This window comes from Phalacrocorax aristotelis, chromosome 6 (assembly GCF_949628215.1).
Source record: "Phalacrocorax aristotelis chromosome 6, bGulAri2.1, whole genome shotgun sequence".
NCBI lineage: Eukaryota > Metazoa > Chordata > Aves > Suliformes > Phalacrocoracidae > Phalacrocorax > Phalacrocorax aristotelis.
In genome coordinates this window covers 52,697,070-52,713,647 of record NC_134281.1, presented here as the reverse complement: position 1 = coordinate 52,713,647, position 16,578 = coordinate 52,697,070, and the positions used below count along the sequence as shown (strand labels likewise).

At 36.5% G+C, this 16,578-nt stretch overlaps 1 protein-coding gene across 7 annotated transcripts in view; it reads right to left on the bottom strand.

Annotated features, from left to right (window-relative positions):
• Positions 1 to 1,828: 1,828 nt before the first annotated feature.
• MIGA1 (mitoguardin 1) overlaps positions 1,829 to 16,578 on the bottom strand; it is a 40,561-nt gene continuing 25,811 nt past the window's right edge. For 4 of the 7 annotated variants that reach the window (XM_075097910.1, XM_075097906.1, XM_075097907.1 and 1 more), the window contains exons 9-16: positions 7,763 to 7,881; positions 7,508 to 7,580; positions 7,114 to 7,200; positions 6,894 to 6,992; positions 6,430 to 6,564; positions 4,952 to 5,005; positions 3,030 to 3,146; positions 1,829 to 2,679 (exon numbers count right to left, since the gene is read on the bottom strand). In XM_075097910.1, the coding sequence (XP_074954011.1) occupies positions 2,461 to 2,679; positions 3,030 to 3,146; positions 4,952 to 5,005; positions 6,430 to 6,564; positions 6,894 to 6,992; positions 7,114 to 7,200; positions 7,508 to 7,580; positions 7,763 to 7,881 (903 nt within the window). In that variant the 3' untranslated portion in view covers positions 1,829 to 2,460. Of the gene's footprint in view, positions 2,680 to 3,029; positions 3,147 to 3,773; positions 3,905 to 4,302; positions 4,637 to 4,951; positions 5,006 to 6,429; positions 6,565 to 6,893; positions 6,993 to 7,113; positions 7,201 to 7,507; positions 7,581 to 7,762; positions 7,882 to 16,578 lie in introns of all 7 variants that reach the window. The other 3 variants (XR_012661259.1, XR_012661260.1, XM_075097911.1) reach the window with 3 other exon arrangements.

The following is a 16,578-nucleotide window of genomic DNA, read 5'->3' as shown; positions in this document are numbered from 1 at the left end:
GTTTTGGGACAAGGTCCAAAGAGACCCAGAGGAGATCAAAACCCTACTCACAGGTACCTGCGCATTTCCCTCTTCCCATCTCTTTTTCTCCCCCCCCCCCCCCCCCTTCTTTCTTCCTTTCTTAACTGTTTCTGAACCAAACATTTGTCAGCAGTATCCTACAGCACCCAGATACTGTAATTCTTATTTGGATGGAAAATGCATCTCTCCAATTTCCAATGCGATTCTATGGACTTTTGGGAGCTCTATGAGTGCATGGAAGTGCTCCTGATTTAGAGAGATACATTTAAGTCAGATATTATCAAGTTCTTACCCATTTTCTAAATATTTTGGCATGTCATTAGTCCTTTTCCAGTCTTCTATTTAAAAAAAAATCCTTTCGGTTTTGACAGAAGATTGACTTTTACATTATCTGGAAACATTTATAATCTCACATGCAATGCTGTTGCACTTTCTTCAAGAGCTTTTTATAAATAATATGAAAATTGCTCACTTAAATACACATTTACTTCTGTGAAAAAGTGCATTTCTGTCTTTCTCTGATGAATGTTAAGGTCTCATTGTCTTCACGTCATTTTATTAGAGCAGACAAACCACAGCAGACAGTCTCCTTTGACACACTGCAACCTCCGGGTAGCACACTTGCTGTGGAACATGCCATTTACTCCATTACTTCTATTTCCAGCTATTCCTATTGATTCTGTACCCGACGAGACACTTCACTGTTCCATATAATTTCATTCATAGACTTGCAGATCGCTGCCAAAATACAGATACTTTTGAGCAGTATGTTTAAGCTAAGTGAGACGGGTGAAAAAACCTTCACATTCGGGTACTGAAAACATATTCTGCGGAGCGAAAAAAAGTACAGGACGGAGCATGGTGCCAAGTTCAGCAACTTGAGTGGTGGAAATAGGCCAGCAGCAGCATTTGGAATTTCTGTTTTATTACATGTAGAAGTATACTTTTTTTTAATTAATAAGCTATAATCAGTTGGCATTTCACACAAGTCATATGACACATTTCCATCATTTTTATATTTATCAAATGAATACAACAAAGGAGCAAAACATTGGCTTCAGTAAAATCTATGGAATTACACAGGCCCTCCTTGTCAACTATCATTGTTTTGGGTTGTGTTTGCAACAAAAGTTGAAATGTTCCTAATTGCTGTCTGTTTCAATAGGCTAGATTTTAACAACATGCTTCTCAGGTTTCTGAATATTTAGAATTACTCTGTATGTCTTGCCACAGGATAGATTCTTGCGGGCTGGCTTTGTGTGGCTAAGCTTATGTAAGCGTAGTTTAAAAGCCTAAGCTAACTATGAAACATTGTTTCAGTTTACAGAAGTTCAAAGATTATAGATCATCATTATTTATTACCTCTAGCACAGGAAAAGACTGTACTGCAAGTTCCCTCATGCCTCCTCGCTGTGCTGAGCTCCTATCTAAAGTTCAGGGCTCCGTATCCTCAGCCACAGTTTTGCACTGCACACAGATGGCCACAATTGCTTACATTTCCTCTTAAATAGGCACCTGACTTCCTGCAAGGAAGGGAGGAAGATGGAAATGCTAAATGCTTTTAATTATAAAACGCTGCCTTCCATTCTGTTTCACGATTAACAAATCTCATCACACATGCTTATTTAAAAATACATTCTGAAATGCTACATATGAACTGAGAAGGGTATTAGTTCACCACCACCATATAAAGTAGTAACAGTTTTAGAAAAAGGAAGTTTTAAATTAATTGATGAAGCTAGCATAGCTTTTTGAATATAAATAAGTGCTCTCAAACACCTTCATGATGTTTAGATATTTTTAAAACAAAATAAAAGTAAAAAATGCATACTGGAAGTCATTCCTGCTCAAATGGTGCCTGCATTTCCTGCATCACTCTATTACACTGTAGCACAAAATGACTGCTTACGCCCACACAAAGGTAATTTCAGGGCAGTGGCAACACGTTCAGTTTTGTGAGTGCGATTACTTTATTGCACGTGTCACATGAATCAGAGACTGCATATACCCCAGTCGAAACACCTTCTAGATCTAGACACACGATGATTTGGAGACTCTGTGATGAACATTTTGTACCACAAGCCTTTAAAGGAAACAACTCCGTCAGCTTCACTTACAAATTATCTGTGCAAAAGTACAGTATTTCATAAATAAACTTTACCCAAATATTACAGAAAAAAGCTTTGGGATACATTAAGTATAAATACAGTGACAGTGACAGCTGAGCTGCAGATTTAATTTAGGCATACACAATAATATGCTCACCAGTTCTTTTTGCAGATGTACATTTAACCTCCCTGAGTCCTTTTCCATACTTAGCGACATGATACATTTTCAGACGCTTGCTCAGCAACAGCAATGATAGCTTCCGTGTTAGAGAGAAAGGTGGGAAGGAGTATGCCAAAGTGCACTCCATCTCATTTGCCATGGATTTTAAGCTTACTGTACTTTTGCTTCTAAGAGCCCACTGGTCATGACATGCCCGTGACCACTTACGCAAGCACCGACATGTCTTAGTGAATCTGCTCCAAGATAGGCCATTAAGAGTTCAGTGTGTCGGATTAATAACTGCATAAGATCTTCAGCCAAACTCTCCATAGTTGAGTATCTCACCTTTTCAAAATCAAAAATGTCTTTGAGGAAGAAAAGCACTTGATCCTAGTGGGGGGAAAAAAATAAAGGAAAAACTTGTATTCACTTGCAAGAAGAAAAAAGTATGCAATGCTAGCTATTTCTTTTACACATTTCCTAAAAACGTCCATTTATGTACTCTTGTACTCTTTTGGTGCTACGATACAAGTGCACTAAAATAGACTTTGCAAAACAGTTCTAGGCTTAAAAAAATTTAATACGAAAATATTTATTTTCATGGTTTCTTACTGTTAGTCTTAATCTTAAGAAAATGCAAATGTATGCCTATAAGTAAGATCCTCATTTCTTTTAATCTGGAAGATATATTTTTTTTTTTTAAATTAAGGTAAGTGGTAATTAAAAAAAAACTTGCAAACCTTGAAGAAGCAGCACAGGTCATAAAGGGAATTTCTAGGGCCCAAAAAGCCCCACGCCAAAACAGGGCTGATATGTTCACATATAGCATAGAAATGTGCAAAAAATCCATCAGGCACCTAGTGATGTAAGAATTGTAGACAAAAGTTACACAGTAAATTTAGTATAAATCTCTGTCATATAACATTAAGTCTTCAGAAAAGCCTAAAACAGCTACTATTTCAGGGCTGTGGTAATTTGATCTCCTTTAAGTTATAGCGCAACGGTACCAAACAAGTGGTGTGATTTCTTTAGAGTTTTTTACTTCAGTGGTACTTTGTATTTTGAATATTTTAAGATGAATGGGTATAAGCCCAAAAAGGTCATGAACAATCTACTCCAACTCCCATATGACAGATCAGATAATTTTATTCGGTTATTCCTCTCTGAGCCCCTATACATTATGTATAGCTGAAACTTGCAAAAAAGTAAGCAAGCTGCACAGTTTTGAATCGAAGAAAATGACACCTTACAAAAATCCATCTTTAAGTCTAAGGAAAAACATAAAATATCTGTGAATATCTGAACAACATCCTGTTGTTACTCTTACAACCTACTGGCGCTCATAAAATATAATATAGTATACATTTATATATCATATATGGAGGTCCAGTTTTTATATACTCATGTATTTATAATGTTACAACATCAGTTAATTTATAAAATAATAAAAATAGAAATTAATCATAATTTAAAACATAAAATACCACATAAAGAACTGCCTGTAAGTAAATTTAAGTTCTTCAAACTCCTTGTAGTAGTTAGTCTCTCCCTTACAAAGACTTCCATGGTGCTTAACTTCATCCACTTCTGAATGACTCCAGCAGCACTGATGAAACTAGTCCCAAGCAGTAAAGTTACTCACACATTTCCAAACTTATAAATATTGAGACTTCAGTATACAAAGGAACGACAGAGTAGGGAGTTGTACATTGAAACAGAGATGAAAATAATAGGTTACTGTAACATCTATTTTGGAGATACAATCCCTTTATATAAAACGAGTGTAGAAAGATCTATTCATATAAAATTTCCAACCATATTGACACAGGGATGTAACATCTCAAATCTTAAGACGTAACGGTATCTGAGGAGCTTTTACGAAACACCAAATGCCATCGGAAGCAACTTATTTTACGATGACATATGTCTTTACCAGTTAGGAGTCACGTAAATAGCTATTCTTAGCATCAGAGAAAGGTGTCAGTGCCAAGCACTGGAGCAGAGATTCCTCACCTGCGGTATGCAAAACCACTTCTAATGGCTATGGATGTCCTGCAGCAAGCCCCAACTCTGCTTTTGGTCTGGCTGTGACAGACATGGGGCATTTGCCTCCTAGGTCTAATAAAAGCCTCCAAAGGTGGAAGTAAGGAGCTGCTGGCACAGAGGAGTTCTACTTCGGAATCTGCAGAGTTCCTTCACTGAGGGGTCAGGATGCAGAAGGGGGCTGAAGGAGGCTGCAATAGAGTTCCTGCCGCTGGCGAGGACGATGGTACTTCAGGTAGGTAAAGGGACAGGACTGAATTTTATTTAGCTGTGGAGATGATGCAGGGAGATGGGGTTGAGAATCCTAGCGTAAGCAGGTGAGATACAAGATTAATGACCTTGGTCTGCAAAAATCTGAGGTACAGAGAAATTACTGCAACCACTGTTACTGGACCTAAGCTAGGTTGAAAATCTTTCACCTAAGACTTTTTGCTAAAAAAAATTATATTAGGGCCCCGTGAACTAATCGTACATAACTGGCAGCCTCTTGTCTACACTAACATGTCTACAGGATTAAGGGTTGATCTGGAATTTATTCTGCCAAAGCTATAAGACAGAACTTCAAATTCTTAGGAGCTCATCAGTAGCTTTGGTCCACATAATTTGCAAGGCAACTTACCTTCATTTGCTGTCTTTTCTGCTTCAGTACTGACCAACAGCTTGAAGCCACAGCCTGAATGTAAAAAAAAAAAAAAAGCCCCAAACCTGCATAACTTCATTATAAGAGAAATTATCTTTTATCTCAAAAGAAGCGACCTGCAGAATACTGTATTTCTATAATTTGGGGATTTGTGTTTCTTCAGTTTTAATCTTGTGATAACACGAAGTTTAAAACTATAAAATATCATCTGATACCAATAATTCATTTTACATGTAGTTCATATTTATTTTCAGATCTTACTTTGCAACATTTTCTTTGTTTAATTCAAATGTAATTTGGCATCCTTGACTGCTTTTACAGTTGCAACAGTTAGCAACATTCACTGGGTTTAATGGAGGACCATTGTCTTATACAACAAAATGTGTGCTCAGACATAAGTAACTATTTTAGATATTAAATTGCGTGCAATCACATTGAAATGTCCTTTTTCCTTTTAGCAAAAACATTCTTGCAATAGCTTCAGATTCAGCTAAGGAGTTTTGTCCAAATATGGACCTGTAAGATACAATATACCGATATCAGTACTAGGCTTATTCCGCTCATAGCTTGTAACCTCATCCAATTCGCCGTCAGTACTGCAAGATAATTTACTACTCAGAAAACACAATGTTATCACATAACTACAAAAATACATGCATGTTACCTTTTTTTTTTCCCCCCTCTAGAGGGAATATTTCAATTGCAAGACAAAAATAAAAGCAAAACTAGCAGTTTATAGATATAAATGGATGAAATTACAGTAGTACCCGCTGACCATGTCCTGTATGTCTGTAACAGAGGGATGAGTTCCATTTGACAAATAAACAGGAACATCTGAAAAACTGTGAAATGTTACGAACATCTGAATGCCTGTATTGTATTAACTTACTTCTGTTTGCTTGCAACTTTGTGCCTTATTGCTAAGTCTCTGGTATATGAACCAAGAACCTGTATCTAATATCTAAGATGTGGCTAACAAACTTCCTTCTAAAATTCTGCTTCCTCAGAGAAAACTCCTTTTTGCAGGACAAGTTATTTTCTCTAGTACATTCAATCATTCTATATATTTTAGACCAAGACTTGTAGCTTTTAAATTGCTATTATGAAAAACCTGATAGTACTATCTCTTTATTTTCCCTGAGGAATATTTCAGGTACATATTCTGTTACATTGGAAACTGAATTAGACTTTACAGTGGAGGACGGTTTAGTTTCTTTGCTCAGAATTAATGTTATTATCAAGACAATATTCATAGTCTGTATCCTGAAGTTGCTGGATTTATTCTCATTTCTACATAAGAATATAAAGCACAGATAAGCGGAAGAACAGTTTTGGCATATACAGAAATTTTATATGAGAATGCTTACACCAATACTATCATACCAATAGATCATACCATCTACTTATTATAATGTACTATAGAATAATGATTATGAAAATTACACATAAATACTTACTGTTTCTTTAAAGGAGGAATTTAGCCAGCGGTTATTTACTACATTCTGTATAGATATCGGTGGATTTTCTAAATCTTCAAATGAATCCATTAATATGAAGTCGAGAACAACGTCATAAAAATTCAAGTTTTTCACCTATATTAGAACAGAACATTATCTAAGTAACCTAGTTTCTCTTTCAGCAGTGGAATTCAGCATCCCCTATATTCTAACTCTGGATTAATATCCAGATTTATAATTGTTTTTAATGAATACTGAAGATACTTTGTCAGTAAAGGAGAAATTAAAAAATAATTATGTGCTTTCTGGTACTAAACTGCAGTGGTGGATGTCATTTCTCTAAATCAGCAATGTAAACAAAGAAGAGTTGCCTCTCCCACAATTCTGAACTGTAAAAATTTATTTTTAGATGCTATGGTTTGCATAATTAAGGGTAAAAGCACTTTTCAGAAATTCAGACTCACTCCTCTAGCAGCAAGTTCCATTTCAGTGTTATCCCAGTGATCTGTTTGTTCCAAAAAATATATCATTTCATCAAAGACATCTTCAAATTTCTTTGGATTCTGTAAAGTAAAAAGCAAGGAGTATCAAGCAAACTTAACATGAGAGATGGTTTATTTACACTGAAAAGTAAATTCTGGTAGAAGTTGCATTAAAAATAAAACAGTTTAAAAAAGGCTTTACCTTTCGTGCTCTCACAATTAAAGCAGACAAAATTTTTCTTCCACTTTCAGCAAGAAATATTCTGTTTGCTGTTTCTGAAAGAATTATCTAGAAAAGGTTTCAGAAAACATAGACATATTCATTCACAGGTTATACTAAGTGACCCTCAACACTTAAATCAAACTTATTATAACCACTAGGATAGTGGGCAAGTTTCTTTGGTGCAAAGATTCCCAAGCTAATCACAAAATTGGGATGCCCCTGCAAATACGTCCCATTTTAGAAGCAACGGGTAAATATTTAATTACAGAATATGTTATAAAAATGCTTGCACAGGTGGTGCATTGATAGGTTCAATGCCATGTCCTTTAGGCTGAACAAGACAGGCAGACAAATCACTCTCCTTACTATTTACCTGAAAAGCTTGTCGAATACAATGAAGTTTAGCGAGGAAGTCACTGTCTCCTAGACATTCAAACATTTCAGTCCTACAAAAAAACCCAAAGGTTTTTAAAGACCATTAAAAAAAGAAGCACAAGAAACTTCCACTAAGTCTAGTTCCTAGAAAAAATACGTAGTACAAGTAACTTCTAAAAATGAGTACTATACAGAATATTTAACTTTAATTCTTGCTTTTCTTGGAAATAATTAGATAGACATAAATCAATACCTTAGCACTCGTGAATAAATTTTGCCTTCTTCTGCTAACTGCATAGCTTCTTCATACAATGGGCAATGGCAAAGGGAATCTAGACCATACGTATTACGAATCTCTCTGTGCTCTGCAAGCTGAAAAAAGGAATTTTTTGAAGTTCATTAAAGAGCTTGCTAACATAATTTTTGTAAAGCTAAAACAGATTAAAGAGGTTTTCCTGATATTCTATTGAAATATGTATCTTCTTCTGCATCTGCTTTAAAACAAAGGGGCAACACTCAACTAGTAAACAGAAGAGAAACACCACACTGTTAACAAGAGTGTTACTTCATGACTTTTAAAATCTGAAAGCTACAGTTTCAGGTTTCAAGTTTCAAAAGTTTAATTAATTAAATGGAGGCAGCTTAGTTTTGGTTTTAATTTGTTTAGTTAAATCTAGTGGGTCTCAAAACTGTTAAAAAAATTGTCAGGACGCGAAGTACAGAATGATTGCATCATGCAAATCTTTAGGAAGCTGGAAATAGTAACATCCTCCCACCCCTGCTTTTGTTTTGCTGGTAAATATGTCTGCTAGTTACCACAGCATATTGTATGAAGCATGAACATCCAGCATTTTACTACAGACTCCCAAAAAGGTTTTCATTATCAGCAGCTTTAACTGTGTGGTTATCATATAAATTAACATGAACTCATACACATTTTAGAGCAAGAAAACCCAAATCAGATTAAGAAATGAAAGCACATAAATAACATGGAGAACGCCTGTTTACAGAATATCATATTTAATCCACAAAACAAAGGATAGCTACAATGTCCACCACAAACATTACACTATATTATTAATGATCCCCCAAAAAAACCCCAGAAGCTTACACATCCTTCAATTTAGTTAATGACCAGAAAAGAATTCTAACTTTCTCTTGTCAATTTTTTTTAAAAATATCCTGCATGGGGGAAACAAACCTGTGCTTCTAGGCTATAAAAAGAGACCCTAGAAACATCTTTAAAAAATAATTCTCATAGTAAATAAACTATATAAGAATAATAACCCTATATGTTAGAAAATTTTAAAATAATCAGATTAAAACATAACTTTATGTTAAACTTCCATTAAAATTTTCAAATAGATCTATGTTGAACAGTTTTTCCCATCAGTGAGGACACAGAGGCAAGGGCTGGCATAACACTTCATAAGGACATTAAGAAGCATGCTTCCAGTGTGTCTGCTTCACACACTTTAGTTGAGCCAATTAGAGCACCAACAGCTTGGCCAAGAAGCCTTGCCTGCTAAGGGGAAGGATATAGGCACATGCCAATACCTATTTTTGTCTGTGTAAGCATTTAAGCACATGAATAAGTTACAGACATTTCAGTACAGAGCTGGTGTTCTGACAAGCGTCGCACGTTGTGAGATGGCAGACATTTGCTGGAACTTGCACTACTATTTTGAATCACTCATACCAGTATCCTTTTACTGTAAGCAAATACATATGATTCCTTTCACAAAACTGTCAGGTTCCATTTTAAATGTATTAGTTTGGGTAAAAAAAACCAAACCAAACCAAAAACCAAAACCCAAACCCCTGTATTCCTATATAGAATTCTATAGAGTTCTCAAATTAAGACTCAAGTGACAAGACGATAGCTGGGGAATAAGTGAAGGAATAAAAGCTTTAAGGTCAACAAAATGTTATAATTAAATGAGGAATGTACACTTTCAGAATTCCTCTAGCTTGAAAGTATTTCCATTTTCAAAGTATGTATTTGTTTATCAGTTGTTTTGCTTGGAAGAACAGAGCAGAATAAGCTGACTTTCTAAAAAAGATTTACAGCTATTAAGACTAAAGACTTTACTCCAATTTAACAATACTAATCGTAGCACCAAATTGTGTTTTGGATTTGCTAATCCAGAAAGCCCACCTGAAAATTTATGTTCTTATTAAACAAAGGAAGCCACATAGCTTTTAATGCAAAATATGTGTGAAAATATATAGGAAGGAATAATTTAACCAACTGGAAGAAACAGGAATAAACTGATTTCTTTCAGATATAAGAAACAAATATACATACAGACACACACACAACACCCATATATACACACATGTATATATAGTGTAATAGTTAGAACAGGTATAAACAAGGACAAGTGAAAATTCTTTACTCCAGAATGTGTTATTCTACATTATAGTTAAGAAAGTATTAACTGTGGAACAATACATACATATTTTCCAAAATAAAGACCAAAACAGAATACATATAAGTATACTAATTTATTTCTTACCTGATCCAGCTATTACTGAAGCCATAAAACATTCCATTTACTTTATTTCATTTGCAAAGCATGAGGAGAAATAGGTTGTGAACACACATGCACTTTGTAAACAGCTGCCCCTCTCTTGGAGGTTATAATTTCTGTGGTAAAAGGGATTATATTGGTTTTCTCTAGCGAACTTCGGGCAAATTCCCTTCTTCAGATATTTAGGCAAACTGACTGACTGTGACTGATTTAGGATTGTGATTTCTACAGTTAGATGCAGATAATCTCCAGCTGCTGCCAGCAAGCCTGAGATGTTACCATCTTCAGCACATGAAGATGCCTGATCATAGCCTTTGTGGTTACAGATTAGCACAGAATCTGATACCTGGGAGTTGGGTGAGGCCCGTGATTAGTTAGCTTTTTTTTTTTTAAACTTCCTCTCATGCTAGCAGATGAAATAACATAGCTGTGTTACTGTTGCAATGAGTATTATTGAGCTCAAACAGAGAGGTTAAATCAACCAGCTACAAAGCAAGAGAGAAAGGTGTAACTATTCTTCCACTCACAAGATGGTTTTGATTACAGTTAGAAGTCAGTCCCAACCAGAAACGTTTGGAAAGGGGGTGCAAATTCCTCTATCACTGACTTCTCTTAGCATGCAAAAAGAGGAGAGGAGAAAAAACAAACTGAAAACCCGAAAATGAAACGACCTCGAAGTTTAACTACAAAAGGTGATTTCCAGACAAGCTCTGCAGCTGCATCGTAATGCTCCTGGAGTCATCATGGATTTTCTTTTGATGCTTTCTAGTATTAAAAAATATATTTATATATAAATATTTTATATGTAGATATAAACAATACATATATATATGTAACATACAGTGTTATATTTTAAAAGATTCAGTTATGTTAGAAAAGTGGATGTGTGGTCGGAGAATCAACATCTAATTTTATTTTGAATCAGGATGTTTATATAGGCAAGCTTTCACCCTATTTAATCTCAAAAAGAATAGCCATTACTGAATGTTTGTAAGACCAGCAACATAGGTCTTGCAATAGACCTGCAATACGTTCAGCCATTAGAAGAATGGACAAATCATATACAGTGTTTAACAACATGCAGAGCATACAACATTTTCTAGATAAAACCTTCTCAAGCCAACATCAAAAGGAAAATCAAAACCCTTTCTTGTAAAAGTCTCCACGGACTTGTTACTTTTGAGGAAAAAGGTGGAGAGAAAGGTTAGTTTTAAATGAGATGGTTCACTATCACTATAACTACCTTACACAAACTGACGTGCATTCGTGATATGTATTCAGGTAGCTGCTTCTTACCCCACTATGCACCCCTATGCACCGCGTAACTTGCCTCAACAGTGGTTCAGTATTTATCAGAAAGCCCCAGCATTCCACATCTTGTCATCACAGGTAAGTTAGACTCTTGAAAGCTCCTTGAGTCCTTTCTTTCCACTCTGTACCGAACACTTCTTTGCACAGCCACTGCCATTTTGAAACACTTAACACACCACTAAGAATGAAAAAGTGCTCCAAGCAGTTTCCAAAAGTGCTGGTAGCTGTAGCACAGAGGTTTGTGATGATGTAGCTGACGTGCCAGATTCTGAATGTTTGCTATTTCCTCAGTGTCATGTGGGGTTACATGAAGAAGAATATGAAAATGCAGAGAAGAGCTGAAAAGATGGAACACCCTATAGCAGCAACCTAATCTTGTCATGCTTTACTTCTATCCATTCAAGGCTAAAGAAAGAGATAGTGGTTATCAGTGACCACTGCTCAGGACATTTATGATGACCTGCAGTGGATACCTAACTTCATTATGTTGAAATAATACCTACATCTTCAAAACTCCAAAGCTTGTAGCAGTAAATTGTGTCTCTATACACAGTGCTGCAAAGCAGCCTCTGAAGATTACAACATGGATTGGTTTTGTTCAGATGCTAATCAATTTTCTCTGGACAGTTCGGCTTTAAGGCTGCATCTGCTAGTAAAGAGATGCTGAAACCATTGTTGTAAAACATCAAACCTCTGGAACTTGTAATAGTTTTTAAGCCTGGGATTCCCTGACTGCTCTGGTCTAATGAACAGACTCAGCACTCTTACTTGCCACTCACAAGTTGTTTCTTAATAAATAGAAAAAAATTCTCAGCTGTGCATCAAGACCTTGTTGACTACCAAAATAACCAGCTACATGAATGTAACAAAAATAAAGAATGCTAGACCTTTTCGGAATTCTTGCTTGCTCCCCCTAATAAAAAGGTCAATTTACTGGCACAGTCAGCATTCCTTACATTCTGAGAAAGTATGCTTACCCTGTATTAAAAAGGCTGCTGCTGCTCTCTTTCTCTGGGTATCTTTAGCTTTTAAAAGATTTTTTTAAAAAAAAACAACAACATAAGTAGCTGCAGGATGAGTGAGAGACATGTTTTGGGTGTTGGAAGATGAGATGCAAATTACTTACTAAAACATTTAAGAATACTTTAATAAACTGAAATGATAAAGTGGTGCGTTCTTCCTAATATCTGAAAGAAAACAGGAAGGAAGTTCATGTATTTTCAGGAACTCCTATACTTCCTTGTATATATTATAAGACACCTGATACATTTTCTTTGAGGAAAACACACATTCAGAACATGATTTTATCTGAATTACTGCTGCAACTTTATTAATGTTAAGCATAATGAAGAATGTGAATTCACTGTTGTGTGCCTCAGTGGCAGTACTGCTCCTCGCTGGGCAGAACAATCCCAGGCTGTGTCTGGTACATAGGCTTTTGCCTATATAATACCTACATGGAGGTATTATGGTACAAAAATTAGTTCAGTGCTAATATATGCTATTTGTTACAAATGTTACATGTATATAAGAACTAAAAGCTGTATAGTACGAGTGGTCAGTGTATAGGAACACACTGGCTATTAGATGAAACTGCAAATACCATACATAGCTAAGGTTTCTGTTAGAGGACACAGGTCAACTCCAGATTTTTTATTATTAAAGCTTTTAGAGAACAATTTAATGACTTGCTGGCCTAAGTTTTCCTATTCATAGCCATACAGCAAGGAACCACAGCTGTCCTTTGAGGGAATCAAAGGAATCTGGTTCCCGTTGACCAGTCTTCATTGCCACATGGAAAACTTTTCCCTACAATGGAATCCTTCTAACTGCGGCTACATCTATTAGGTTGTGGCAGACAAATAATGGCAGGGGGAAAAAAATCAACAGAAATAAAGCATGAAGTTTGAGGAATTTGTTAGAAAGGACATAGTAGCAGGAGGTGTTTCTCAAAGTGGAACAGAACCTTCCTGTTGCCTACAACACTACTGACATTTGTTGGGAGGTGGAAAGCTTCTGATGATGACATGAATAGATAAGCTTTATTACTGGCTGTCATGCTTCACCATGGACACCGTGAAACCTTTTAAGTTTGCCCAAAGTAGTACGCAGTGGATAGTGGCACTTCAGGTACAGGTTCTCCAAAGAAATAGTATTATTGTTAGCAGAATGAAAGACTTCAGGGATTAATTCTTTCCGCTGTTTCTCCACATGTTTTAAGACTATAAATACGAGGCACCTCCATACCTCATTAAAGTTTTTAGAATAGGGAGCTCCTTATGGTTTGCTACCCAGGGCATGCTCAACTGCAGGACTGCTGTAGTACATTTGTTTTTGGGGTAAGAAAATAATCCATATCAAACTAGACAGATGACATGAATGGGGGAAGTGACCAGGATGAGAACAATAAGGTCTGAGAAGATCAGATTAGTGATTATGGTCACATTTCTGAAGGCAGTCAGAATACAGAATATATACGTGTCTGATTTTTACAATGAAACAGGAAAGAAACCAAACCAGACACCTCCCTTATAAATGCTACAGGAATACACCTTACTACTACTTGCCAACATTATTCCCTCTGGTATTCCCTATTTCAGGTAAAGGAATAAAACATCTATCTGTAAACAAGTAAAAAGGTACCCCTACCTTTCAGTGACAGGGATCTTTTTGAGCACTTTCTGAATCTAAAATTCCATTTCATTCAATTTGAAGGTTTTGGTGCCAGGTACAAATAATTACAGGCATATGGAAACTGGTGTTCCTTCCCTGTTATCAAACCCTACTCCTTCCTGAACTGTTGTTTTAGTAGATTTGAACTGAGAAAAAGACAACCTTAGTAAAGGAATTAGTGATAAAAAAGAGAGCAGCTAAGGCTTTATTCACAAGCCTAAAATCTCCTACGCTTTGGACTGAGTTAACATTTCAATAAAGCAAGCAAAATTTATTTGATAATAGAACTACAGGTTCAGTTCTGGCCAAGATCTGAAAATAAGACATGCTAAATGCATGTACACTGACAACTGAGAGGCAGCAATGAAGCTCACTGTCAGGGAGAGCAGAAAGAGCTTCTATTGGAAAGATGGAAAAGAAGCCAGGAACGAGAGGGTGGAGAGCTTTATCTGGCACACTCACGGCTGTGTTCTTGCCAAAGGTGGTAGCTATTTCGAACACACAGTAGGTGAGATAGCAAGTGTCAAGACACTAACCCTCATAAAGACAAGCTGATGGCAGACGGTCTCAAATGGGGAAGAAAATGCCTCTATCACTATTGCTATAGTATCTATAACTTAATTAGGGCAAATGGTTGTGCTTACCATCCCTTCTGCAGTGCTTCTGAGAGCCTGCGAGTGCTCAGGAATGGAAGTCTGTCTGGGCTTAGGGATGGCAACTGTCTGTCTAAACCATCTTTATAAGGATTTGGGCACCTGTGTATTGTAGGTATCCAGACTGGCACAATTCTGTACGAGGAGTCATCAAGTGCATGATCCTCAGCATCCTCTTGATTATCAGCCATAGCCAAGCTGAAGTTTTGGCACACCCTACTGCTGTCCTGTAGAGCTCGCGTGATTAAACTCTGCCAACTGCCCCAGTTTTGTACAGTTCTTTTCTTGAAAGCCATCTTCCTATGCCTTGTCCTAATATAACACAGCACAACATTCTTGTTTCCTCCTAAGCAGTATGCGTATCAGTTTCCATCAAAACGTCTATGTCTTGTTTTAGGATTCCCTGTGTCTTTGCTGTTATCTCTCCTGAGGGCAGTGAACTAAATTTGACTTCACTTCATGTCAGCACTGAAACATGGAAATAGCTTCCAGTCTCTAAAACCAGAATCACACAAAATACTTCGCCCTGCTCCTTGGGACAGGATGCAATGTAAAAGGAAGATGAGTAACTGCCAACATACAGCTTGTAGCATGATGTGACTACAAAAAATGGTGCTACTTTGTGATTTCCCGGAAGGTGAAATTACTAATGATTCCAGTAGGACAAAATCACACAGCAGTATACACTTATATGAATTTCAGGTTTTAAAACTTTGCTAAAAATCTCTATCAGTACACAGAGTTTCAGATAGTTACTAAAATTATAGCTGCAGTCAGGGAGCATGGGACAAAAGAAAAAATGCCTATTTGCCCATTAGCTGAGACAAATCCAAAGCTGGTAACACTATATGCATAAGAGAAGACCAATTCACAGCTTTATTTCACCTGCACCACACAATGATGTCCCAGTGGCTACTACTAGTGAGCTAACTGGCCCTGTAGTTTAAGCCTAGTGGCTCATATTTAATCTAGAATTTTCATGGTGTTCTGGTTTGAACACCAAACTTCAGGTTGCTTATGGCTTTGTTACTCTTCAAGACTCATATCAGCTGAGAATTTTAATAAAATCTGAGAAAGGAGATCAGAGAGCTTGTTCTATTGGCAAAGGCTAGAACACTGGAAAGGAAGAGAAAAATCTTTGCAACTTTGTTCTGGAAGAAAGAGGTAACAGAAGTGGCTTTGATGTATCAAAATGCAGAGAATATTTTCAGGATGTGTAAAGACTATTCCATTGCCAATTTTGACTCATCAGGATAGGATGGTTATTCCACTAGGGTGATATATCCTGGGTTTTTTGGGGGTTTTTAAGCCAAGCAACACAAATGACCATAATGGATTGTTCCCATCTCCACCTACTTGCAAAAACATTAGGAAAGTTCATGGGGACAAAAAAAAAAAAAAAAAAAGAAGATACAAAGTGTACAAACTCTAATGGTTTACAGCTCCTCTCAAGACCTAACAATGTTGAAGCAAGCTTGAATTGTGGTCTCATCCGAATTACAGGAAAGAGTATAGACACAATCTTAGGAATGAACACTAGGCATACCATCACAACTTACTGTGAATTACTAAATCACGATAATTGTGTCATGGAAAAACAAAGCACACAATGGACAGTCAAAAGATAATTGCAAAGAATGTGTATGCAATTCTCTCTTTTTACAACTGTCTGAGTTCAGTAGCTTAGTTGTGGTGCATACATGATAGCAATATCTAATGCCGAATGTATCTACTGAGACCAATTGCCTTTCCTGTAATTGGGAGAAGAGTGCTATTCAAGATCACTTCAGCTCCTGAGAGGCTATGAAAGGAGATATTCCTCAACCAAATAAGCGTGCCACTGTATATAAAATTCTTCCAAATACTTCAAGGGAGCTGTAGCAGATTTCAGCTAATAA